This window comes from Microtus oregoni, unplaced genomic scaffold (assembly GCF_018167655.1).
Source record: "Microtus oregoni isolate MIOR12 unplaced genomic scaffold, Mior012 000013F_ref0000133, whole genome shotgun sequence".
NCBI classification, from domain to species: domain Eukaryota; kingdom Metazoa; phylum Chordata; class Mammalia; order Rodentia; family Cricetidae; genus Microtus; species Microtus oregoni.
In genome coordinates, this window is record NW_024543072.1 from 1,751,392 (window position 1) to 1,763,481 (window position 12,090).

General features: G+C 42.5%; 1 protein-coding gene across 1 annotated transcript in view; it reads right to left on the reverse strand.

The window, feature by feature from the left end:
• Positions 1-237: 237 nt before the first annotated feature.
• LOC121455246 (regulator of G-protein signaling 5) overlaps positions 238-12,090 on the reverse strand; it is a 37,755-nt gene continuing 25,902 nt past the window's right edge. Inside the window, exons 3-5 of the mRNA XM_041662876.1 lie at positions 10,724-10,785; positions 5,567-5,733; positions 238-3,870 (exon numbers count right to left, since the gene is read on the reverse strand). Coding sequence (XP_041518810.1) covers positions 3,709-3,870; positions 5,567-5,733; positions 10,724-10,785 — 391 coding nt within the window. The 3' untranslated portion in view covers positions 238-3,708. The remainder of the gene's footprint in view (positions 3,871-5,566; positions 5,734-10,723; positions 10,786-12,090) is intronic.

Here is a 12,090-nt window from a genome sequence, read left to right on the forward strand (position 1 = left end):
GGGGCAACCGGTGATTGCTACCCCTACCTAAGAAGAAGGGGTCACTAGAAGGTTTGACACTTTGTATATTTCATTTTATTTTCTGAGTTTTGTTTAGCAGCCTCTTTTGGGATTGACTCCTGGTGAGGTCCCTTCCATGGATCAAGGCTTCACCTGTGGGACGCAGTGTGGGGAAGAAATGATTCTTTCCTAGGAAAAAATTACTTCTTGAAAGAATGCTCGAACACCAAGAGAATATGTGAGACCATTACATAGATATATATTTGATATGATATGTGATTTCTGTTACAGGTTAATATTTATTTTATTATCAGTAAGAGTGAGTTACATATTACTCAAAGTATTGGATACAATAATCAGAAAACAAACGTAATTGGTCCAGAATTTAAAACTTCTGAGAAAAGTGCTGGCACAGGACTTGATAAACCTCTCATTTCTGTTCCATTTTACCCTAAAAAAAAAAAAAAAAGACTTCCCACGTTGTAGAATTAAAAAACAAAACAAAACCAAGTTTCCTTATATTCTGACAACTTCAGGACAGAAAATTTGCCATACATTATCCAAATTCTTTGCTCCTGGGGCGTATTCCTCAGCGCTGTCCTTTCTTTTGTCTATGCTTTCACCTGTGCCTCTACCTAAGTAGGAACTGAAGTGCTCTTAACATGTTTATTATTACAGAAGAACAGTGAGACACAGCATTTCAGAAAGGGAGGGGAGAAGGGGAAGTGAGCGAAGAGGGAAAAGGCATGTATGTCAGACAAGGGAATAGGTACTAAACATGTTAAACTGGATATGAGTCAGATGGCTACATAGCTTCTCTACTTGATGAGTATGGTTATCATTAAGCAATTAAACAAGGTTAAAACTCCAAAGATTCTGAATGTGTGCTGTATTAATCACCCACTCTCATAAGCTTTCATTTAGTTTCCTGGATATTTCCTCAGTGGGGAAAGTCAACCTTTTCCATTCCAAGATGGTTTTCTGGGGCTACTAAAAGCTCTTCTTTGGCTATCAATTCCTCTCCTTAGCCACTGGACTTACTTAGAAGTGTCTTTAACACGAGAAGTAGCTTTTAAACCGTTCACCATGGGCTTTGTACTAAGAGAACGTTAAATGGATGCTAGAATGCGGGTAGAATAGAGAGACTCAATGCTTGGGAGCCTACACTCCAAGACTTTATATCCCAAACCTGCCTAGAGTTCCCTAGCTCTGAGGCTTGGGTGCTTGGATGCTCCAGACTGACCTCTCCACTCCCTGCTCTCTGGCACCCACAAGTTCCATGGGAATGCACCCTCCATAGTTGTTCTTGTCTCTAATCAATTTCCTGTAGGATCTTAAGATGAACGTCCTTGTCCTGCCTCATTGTGAGCCCCGAAAAACCTCTCTGCAAACCCACAGGAAGACAGCAAGATGCACTTTGGTCATCTTTCACACTGGGCTGTCCCTCTGTGTTTCCCAGCCAGTGGGCTGATTTTACAGGACCAACTGGTGCTTACTTCTTTGCTAGTCCCTCTTTCTGCTTTATTCTCCTTCTCCATGTGTCCCTGTGTTCCAAATTTGCTAAGTTCCCAGGAAGTGAAGGAAATGCCTGGTAGGGTACTCAGTTTCGGGAGTGAAAGTCACTTACAAATGAACTAGCCACCTACGTAATTCTTAAACCACCACTTGTATAATGGCATCGTTTGGCAAATTCCTAGAAAGGAGTGCTTACTAGTTTATTAATTGGTTTGCTAAGGGAGATCTACTGCTCTTCAGGAAATAGTCAAACTCTTCTTGTTGAAAAGGATTTTACACAGAGAACACAGTCCAGTGAAGTCCATAAATGGAATTAAAATAAAAACTTTTTTTTGATGAAGTTCACCTAATGCATTTGAAATGAAAACCTGCTTAAAGTTCAATTTATACAGTTAAGGGTGGTGGTGCTTGGAGTATGAGAAAAGAGAAAAATACTTCCATCCATTTGGTTCTGCCTTTCAAAAGGTATCATCTATATAGAAGAAAGTGTGTGTGTGTGTGTGTGTGTGTACACATGTGAGTCTGTTTACACAAACAGCCCTGTTCTAACAGACAAACATAAGACACAGCCTCCTCAGTTACTCTCGGAAGGATGGCTTCTTTTTGCCGATTTGATTTAAATATCAATCTCAATCCAGAACAATATCAAGCTCAGACAGAAGCCCAGATTATGGGTCAGGTCTGAGGCTAACCGTAGGCTTCCTTCAAGAACGAGAAGCGAATCCTTCTGTGCACTGACCACAATTTAGTCCCGACACTTTCCTACATCCCAGACCCACTTTCGGCTGTGGCTGTGCTCAGAAGCATGAGACACAAGCACTCCGGGGCTCACACACTAAGTTTCCTACTTTCTCAGGCAATTTGCTCAAGGGAAACTGGGGTGAGGGGGAGGCAGGGAGGAGGGAGGAGGCGGGGGGATGCTAAATAAGTGTTATGCATTCTTTTCCTCCAGAGGTCATCCTACTTTTTCTGATTTCTCATATTTAAAAGAATGTATTTTCTTCTCGTTGCCATGGAAACTGCTGTTAACAGAGAGGTTTTTTTTTTTCTCCTTCAGAAAGTTTCCAGGCCAATCGTAATATATTTGGCCTCTCCTTTGGAGACAGAATACTTACCGCCCATTTATTGCCTTAGATGTTAGAAGATACACATGTGTATATATTGCTTTAAATTTGAAATTATATAGAGATACGGCAGATATATGGATATATGATGCTGCTGTTGGCTGCAGAAGCATGCCTTCCTGAATTCTTTCTTAGCCCCAAGGCACCGCCCTTGAGGCGTCTCACCCCCACTCCCACACCTCATCCTCCTTGGACAAGCGTGGCCACTCACACAGCTTGTAAGAATAGTCAGTTGAGGTCCCCAAAACAGGAGCCACCTGGGTGAGTGTGAAACACTGAGTTACCTCTTTGGGCAGTTTTAGACATTTTGCTATTTCAATTAATATGAAGAAAATATTTAAAGTCAGAAAAGTTTTTTTCCAAACAGTCCAATCAGATTCTTGGGTACTAGCATTTCTAACTGGGAGAGGCGAAGGTTGACTTTTTTCCTCGTGGTTTGGAAGTGTAAGGGCTGAACTGAAATGGATTGGGCTCAGACTGGCTTTGCAAAGCCTACTCTATGCATCGTAGCTCCTCTTTAGAATGTATAAAGGAACGCTAGGAACGAGAGGCCGGTGTGGGAAACAAGGTACTTGCTTAAAAATCGAATGGTGGCTGCCCTTTAAACAGCTTCCTGCTTTTTACTGACTGAAGTCAGAAATCGTTAGAGGATGAGAATTAAAACAATAAACAAGACCAGTCAAATGCGCTTGAAAGGGGACCATTTTCTTTTCAGCCTGGTTCAAAGAGCAATCTAACACCTATTCTTTTCACAGACGGCTTTATGGTAAGCAGTATATTTTTCTGTGACTCGGGCTGACAGAAACTTGGTGGACAGACCTTCATTACAAAGCAGTCAGAAGGAAGAGATGGAAGCAAAGGCCTTTAGTAGACCACAGATCCACATCTGAACCAACATGAGCCAAAGAATTGGCAACAGTCTAGGGGTTGCCTTTTTTGGGGTATCTTGGAGCAAAGCTGCTATGGGAAAATGTGCAGGTGCTTGGGAGATGCTGTGTTACTACAGAGGATAGACGTCAACTCACAGGGTGATTTTTGAAGCCTGGTAATCTGACAATTGACCAGCTGACTACTTGATTAGCTCCTTATAAAACTTGGAGCGCACAAAACGGGGCAGCGAATCCTTCTCCATCAGGGCGTAGATTCTTTTCTGGGCTAGGTCAAAACTGCTCGGGGACGGTTCCACCAGGTTCTTCATGGTGATGTCTTTAGTGAAATGATCGATGTTCACCTGTGGGCCAGAAAACAGGGTCACTGAGTCAGCGTAGGCTTCAGGATTGGATGAGGGGCCAGAGCAGCAGGATTCTCACCAGCAAGACAAGGACAGAAGGGATGTCATGCAAAGGGAGAAAGACCACTGCTGTTTCAGAAGCAGTGGGGTGAGGAAGCTGATGCTGCAGCGATCACATGACTCGGATTCAGAGGCAACTGGCATTAGACATTTACCAGGTGGCCTCCACCTGTAGCCAATCTATGCATATGCTATTTCATCCTTCAATAACCTAAGAATATATCTACAAGTTAAGCGGCTCAAGATCATATCTCTGGTAAGAGGCTTTTTGGTCTTTTTTTTTTTTGGTTTTTCAAGACAGGGTTTCTCTGTAAAACAGCCCTAGCTGTCCTAGAACTCACTCCTGTAGACGAGGCTGGCCTTGAACTCACAGAGATCCGCCTGTCTCTGCCTCCCTGGTGCTGGGATTAAAGGTGTGCCTACTACGGCCTGGCTCTGTTAAGTGCTTTTATCAAACAGATTTGAATGCAAGTGAACTAATACTTGATTTCACAGACTTTCTACCCATTAGGTATCCTGCCTTCTGATGACAGTGAAGAACTGGTGACCAGGGAGCCTTACTTTAGAACGAGTCTTCCCTGGAAACAAACCAGGAGGCAGCAGTTCTGACCAGATAACAAGCACAGCGAAGAAGCAGCACTTTGTCTACAGAGTGGTTAGTTTGTCCTGGGGGATTGAATCCGGGACCTGCTGCACACACACTAACCAAGGGCTTTACCAACTGACTAACACCTCCACACCCACATCTGTCTCTTGAAAGGACCAGCTAAGGATGCTACACAGCCACAGGAATAAATATTTCATGTTGTCTCTTTAAGATTTGTTACATATGCATAAGAAGAGAGATGACAGGAATCTTTCCCTTTACAAATCATCTCTCAGTCACCCATGTGCTGGACTTGAGACCTTGATGACAATTCAGTGTCTACATTGGATTCAAGAGAACCATGGACAACAGGACCTGACCAGATGGACAGGTCTCGCTGTGGCCATCTTGGATTTTTCAACAAGCTTTTTGGTTTGGTTTCGTCGATAGCAAAGATAAGAATAGACAGACTTCCCCAAAGCTTCCTTGAAACCTGAGCATATCTGGTCTTCATCAGTCAATTAGTGGTATACTGGCTTTAAATACCTTTTGCACTGTTACCTTGTTTTATTTTGGTTCCCATGGTTCCCATGGACAGTAAATCCTGCTGCCTCAATAAAGGACGAATGTCAAAGGCTAGAAACAGGGGACTCACTGCATCGATTAGTTGGAACATTCATGTGCTTTTTTCTACATCTATTGTTTGTTTAATTCTCATAACATTACAAAACAGCTGTAGTCAGTCTTACATCCCAAATGGAAGAAAATAGACCCCACATTTTATCCCAAATCTTACATTGGGTTCTTTCGTCCTTAAGGTTGGTTGTATGGTACTGAAGAGCCATTGCTGCACAGTGGTCTGTACAGCATTCAGGTCAGACGTGCTTGACGCTATCACACTGCCCTTGTATTCAGTAGCTACATCCTGGGCACAAGCACAGGTAGCCTTCAGCTCAAATGCTGTGCCAGCAGCTCATGAAGTTTTGCCTGGGAATGTGTTGATCTGGCTCTTAAATGGATTCACTCAGCCACCTACCCACCAGTACCAACCTCTTTAGGGGCCTCTGTCTGGATGAATTCCTCATAAATTTGCTTTGCCTTCTCCGCCATTTTGACTGGGGATTTTATCTTCTTGTAATCCTCACAGGCAACCCAGAACTCAAGGTTTTCCTCACTGAACTCAGATCTCAGGAAACCTTTGAAGCTGGCAAGTCCATCTAGGAAGTGAAAAGTCAGTAGGGAGATTTCATTAATTGATTTGACAAACTATATCTAGCTAAAAACCCCAATTTTACTTCCAGTACATTCTGTCATTGATGTAAAAAAAAATCTTACAAATGGAAACTCATTTAATTTTTATTATACACACAAAGAGCAGGCGCTATAAGTGTCCTGTTTTATAAATGAGCTCACAGAAGTCAAGCGACTGCTCCAGAATGTCCAGCAAGAAAGAAGAGGGTTGGAACTTAAAACCAGGTTCTGATTCTGTAGCCGCGCGCATTTGTCTGTTATTCTAAACTACTTCTCAAAAGATGTGTGATTCTGTTTCTTGGAACAGGAACCTTCCATTAGGAGTTTCCTATTCTCACCTGAACTTGAACTGAGAGAAAAACATAAGGTGGAACAAAGATGCTAGGGATGACATGGGAAGGCTCCATCATGCTGTCCCATGTGCTGACTTTTAGTTTATCTGCCTTTACCCCTTCATCCACATGCAGGCAGGCTGGGACAGAGATGCAGAGGCAGCAGAGAAGATCGCTGCTTGTCATCCACTCTGACACTGGACAGAGGCCTTTGCCTCACAGTCTTTTACACAAGCGAATGCATTCAGGTGGCAAATGTCCATGACACTGAGGTTTTGCCGTCAATACTGATGACATTCAGGGCACACATCAACTCCGAGGAAAACCTTTATTGTTAGTAGTGGAAGCTGAATGAAGAGCCTCGTGCATACTACGCAAGCACTCTACCACAAATCTATATTTCTAGCCCCCAAAAACATATTTAAAACTTGGTTTGTCAAAGTAAGTAATATTTATAATGAATGACTGCCAGAAACTATTATCCCGTTTCCTCTTTTTGCAGGTGACTTTTGAGTGAGTGCAAATACATCACTCTGATAAATCAAACAAGCCTGGTTCCCTAGCAGACTTTAGAGATTCCACGGAAAGTAGAAAGAAAAAACAATGAAGACTTGTTGATCATCTGTACAACAGAAGCCATTGGAGCATAGCAACAGAATCCCAGAAGGAGCCTAAGTTCAGTTCAGAAGGAAGGAAGGTGAAATAGGAATGTACAGATTAACATCTGGATGACAGGGCCAGGTGAAGCTGTCACATACAGGTCGTTCCTGTGACCACCAGTTGGGTTTATGTCAGTGTGTAGAAGCTATGTAACAGAGCAACTGTGAGTTTGTAAAGGACTGTATGTGCTAACTGTGTACATGTGATAATCATGGGCTCTGCGCTTTCCTGTTTCCTTCCCACCCTTCAGTACTAACCTCCCAAGGGGTAGATGCAGAGAGCTCATGAAGAGGACTTAACAAGGTAGTGGAGATGAATAATAAAGAAAAATAAATCTAAACTTATTTTTAGATTTAGGATGGGCATGTGTACATGTGCATTTGCACATCATACATAAAACTATCTAAACCAAAACTAACAGTGATCTTAGCATTTGGTTCACAGCAGGAAGAGAACTGGTGAACCAGCTTCCCATCACGGAGACCTGTGCCCTGAATACTGACTTCATAGCGCTGGTGAATTCCACAATACAATAGTAAGGCTTTTTGTCAATGTGTGTGCTTTAAACCCAAACACATGAAATAGCTTTATGCCCCATTGGGCTGGGGGCCACTTAAAGCGACCCCGTCCCCTATCTAGCTTTCTGGTATCTAGGGATTCTCTTAGCAGACTTGTCTGCAGTCACTCCTCATCAGCTTTCTGCACTCTGGTTTTCTATTGGTCTTTTCCTCAGACGCTTTCTCTGATGAATTCCTGTCACCCCTGGACATCTTTTTTGAGTCAGAATTTTTCTGATTCCAGGCCAAACAGCTCTGTTTTACAAGGTACATGTATCTTTCTTACCCCACTTCTTTTACCTGGGGGCTTCCCAGCACAGAACTCTAGCACACAACCCCAAGAAAGCACTCTGGGGCCTGTATGAGCCAGCACAGAGCCTCAAATTACCTCTCAGCATACCCAGGCATGCCACTATCCAGGACTCTGAGTAGTGGGATGCCTGGGTATCCATCTGATGATTGACCATAAGCATTCTGCGGGTGTGGTACCCATACATCATATGGCACCAATACATTATAATTCAGAGCTGGCCCTAATGAATGATAGCAATTTTTGACATTAGGAGAATCAAAGAAACAGCCTTATATAAGAGGGGGAACCACCTGTAAAACCCCTTTGAGGGTAATAGGAGCATTAAACAAACCCAAGACTCTAAGTCAGATTGTTATAAAATTTGAAAATGAGATTAGTACAAATACTTCAGCAGAGATGAATTAGGGGAAGACACTGAAATAGCATTGGTAATTTATATAAAAAAATGGCATGATTCATTGGTTCAAAACTCAGACTTCAGATGCTAGATTGCTTAGTGGTGAATCTTGACACCTTTATTATGAAAGGATATTTAGCCTCACGGAGCCTCTATTGCTTTGTATGTCAAATGCAAACAATAATTAAAGCTGGATGACAGGACTGTGGTACAGGACTGAATAGCTCACGTGTGGCTTTTATATGGTGGCAAGCATAATTTCATAAGTTCAGTACACACTGGCTTTCTTCATCGTCATTTGCACCAAATTCAACACTACTACTTGTCACCATTACAAGCCCAACCCAAATGTTGCCTCATCCATGACGTCACCTACCCCCGCCCCCCCCTCTCCCCCCCCCCCCCCCCCCCCCGTCACCTATTCACCCTTGAGGATTTTTGCCAATGGAGGGGAGACATCACTTTCTCCCCGGCCCACCCACCCCCACCAATTGGAAATACCTGCTGTTCAGCCATCTTTTCCATGAGGCTGTTAATTATTTGAGTTCTGAATCTTCGCTTCCCCTTTCCTACCTCCCTCCTCAAATATATGCACCCAATTTTTAATAGTGGATCTCAGTGAACTATGAAATCAGCAGATCCCTCCAACCCACCGGACCAAAGAACATGAACTTTAAAGAAAAGTAAATACCCCAATTTTGTTACTGCTACCGTATTGAACATCAGAGGCAAGCTACCTAGCTCTCGGAATAATGGATGCTTTTTCTGAAAAGAGAAATGGTTGTTGTACTTAAGTCTCAAGATGACTTCGATCACTAAATAGACCAATATATGCAAATTTCTTAGTGTGTGTATGTATAGTATTTATAGAAAGAAAGAGAGGGAGAGGGAGAGAAATATAATGGAGAAGTGATGGACAGACAATAACAACTATACACACACATGAACAAGGCATACATGCTACATGAATAACAGTATCTTTCATATCACTTTCATTATTATCATTGTCACAAGTGGAAATCATGGCTGTCCATCAGTGAGATGATGAGAAAGGTGGACCAGGACATAGAAGGAAGAAAACTGGAAAGCAGAGAGGAGGAAGCCAAGGCAGGCGTGAAGATGGAAGCTGAAGGATGAGCCTGGGCCGGCTGCTTTGTGCCTTGAGGGACAGTCCAGCCCACAGGGGTGTCTGAGGAAATACTCTGACCTTTTACAACCCTTGGGAAAAGAGGACCCAAATAAAAACTGTGTTACCACAGACTGACTTTATCCCTGTTTGCTCTTAAAAATGTTCAAGTGGGAGAATCCGTATCCCCAACGGTGCTAGGGGGAGTTATATAAGCTCCCCCGTGCAATCTATTTTTGTTTTCTTAAAGATCAACATGCTTGTTATGTGCCCTATAGACCTAACAAATGGAAACAGATGGCTTCTCTCTTAGAACTGAAGGAGAAACTTTAAGAATGTGGTATATTTTAAGAAAAACGTCAAAGACCCCAAATGATTAAAAATCATTTTTAGGGCCAGTGATAAGGCTCAGCTGGTGAGAGCATGGGCTGGCAGACCTGATGAGCTAGTTCCATTCCCGAACCCTCAGTAACAAGAGAGAGCGCCAACTCCTGGAAGCTGCCCTCTGGCCTCCCCCCAACAAACACACACAGATGTGTGTGCATGTATTACTAATGCATAAAATAATTGAAAAACAAATTTGAGTAAGTAGGTTCTTGCTAACAAGAAAAGATTGACTAGCAGCCTGCTTGAGTTTATTTCTACCACAGAAAATTTTGATTTAATGAAAGCTTGGGTAACTCTATCAACCCTAAGAGGCAATGGCCCATATTAACACAAAAATTTCCAAATGTTCCTCATGAATCAGCAAAAATGTTACCCCTACCCCTCAGTTTTAATGTGTGTGTGTGTGTGGTGTGTGTGTGTGTTGTTGTTGTTGTTTAATGTCTTATTCTGTAGTCCAGATGGGCAGAACTCACCATGTGTCCCAAGCTAGCCTTAAATTCATAGCAATGCACTTGTCTCAGACTCCTGTAGTGATATTTTGTTTGTGATTTAGCAAATAAGGCTTGACTAAAGATCAGAGTACAGAGCTAAACTACGACTTAGCCATAGAAGCCAGGCAGAGGTGGCACACACCTTTAATACCAACACTCAGGAGACAAAGGCAGGTGGATCTCTGTGAGTTCAAGGCCATCCTAGGCTACACAAGATTGAATCAGTCTAAAAGAGAAACAGAGCTCACACCTTTGGTGTTAGCACTTGGGAGCATACATGCTTTTAATCCCAGCACTAGGGAGGTGGAGACAGGAGTGATATGGCTGGGTGGCGAAAGGAATATAATAAGGCGGGAGGAGACAGGAGCTCAGAGCACTCATTCTGAGAATTCGTGAGCACAGGATCTTGCCCCCCTTCAGTCTGAGGATTCAGTAGAGGTGAAAAGTCTCTCTGGTGGCTAGCTGCTGTGTTTCTCTGATCTTGCAGCATTTACCCCAGTATCTGACTCTGGGTTTTTATTAGTAAGACCCATTAAAATTCCCGCAACACTTTCCCTACTGGCCATCTGGACAACTCCAGCCTCAGGATGCCCTTTCTGTGTTCAGACCACAACTTGGAAAAGGACATGAGCAGAAAGAAGGCGCTCGGTGTCTGTCCCCATTCTGACCCTCGTGAGAACCACGTGAACTTACAGTTGTTCTGGAGAAGCTTGTCCAGGGAATGGCGCCACTGCAGGGCCTCGTCCAGCGAGGGCCTAAATCAATGATAAGGACAGAGAAGGGTGACCGCGTAAGAAGGAAGTTAACCACATGCATGACAATGACTCGATCCTCGTTTCTCAGATGGAAATGACACAACAGTCAGGATTGGGTAGTAGGATTATTTTCTGCAGTTGGGTCTGATGAGCTGTTGGCTATCTGGTATCTACAGTGCATTTTTATTGCCTTTTGAACAATCTGACCAGACAGGTCTTTTTTGGAGTCTATTTGTTCTGCGGTCATGTCTAACAGTCTTATATATTCCATAGGAGTAAGTCCAAAGACAATCTTTATTTCAGATGTGTTAATGAAATCCAACCATACCGTCACAGAGGGTAAACTAATCTTAAGTTTCACTACTGACTTAATAGATGTGGTATCTGATTCTACATCCCAATGCCAAAGTCATCTCACTAAGACTAATAGAAGACAGTCAGCTTGATTTTGTCCCATATTAGAAGTATGGTTGAAAAATAAAATCTATATTTATTTATTATTCTCCTTCCAATTAACATAGAGAGACACTTTTGGAAGATTTTTTTTTTTTCCAAAAGAAAAGCATTAGTATCTCCTAAGTCAGAGTGTCAAGCTTAAATGCTAGAGACACTGACTCAAAAGGTTTAGTCACCAAGATATAACTTGGTGTTATATGTTACCTGAACATCTGCATCCACAGAAAGCCCACAGCTGTACTTTGTTAACCACCAAGTCTCTTCTTTCATCAGAATGCACAAAGGTGAGCTGCTGTTGTCTGAGGGGAAAGAGCTGACTTTATCTTCCTGTGTTCACCGAGTTTGAACCCTTGAATGACTACATTTGGTCTTTATCATCCAATTAAAGCAGACTGGCAACTTTTGAGACAAAGTTGAAGACGTGTTTTTATCCCCAAGGTCTTAGATTGTTTAGTAACTGAGACAATTCACACGTGTATGTGTATTGTGTATGTGTGTGTTTATACTTTTTTGTAACCTATATTATATATAGAAATAATATATATTATTTTGCATGAACATGTTTACAATGTGTACTTTAGTACTTTACATATAGCAGACAACCATCAAGTCCAGATGTTCTCAGAATCAAGAGACTGTTATACAATGGGACAATAGGAACTAACTCAAAGCAAAGGGTAGGCCTGGGTCACTCCCTGAGCCTCCTGATTTTATAAACAGTCTCATAAAATGAAATAGCTTGTCCTGCCCTTGTTCTTTGGTTAGCATAAAGGCACACAGGAAGAAGCAATGCCACAAGCAGGTGCCCTGACTTACACATGTTACCAGATGCAATTTGTCCCAAACGGT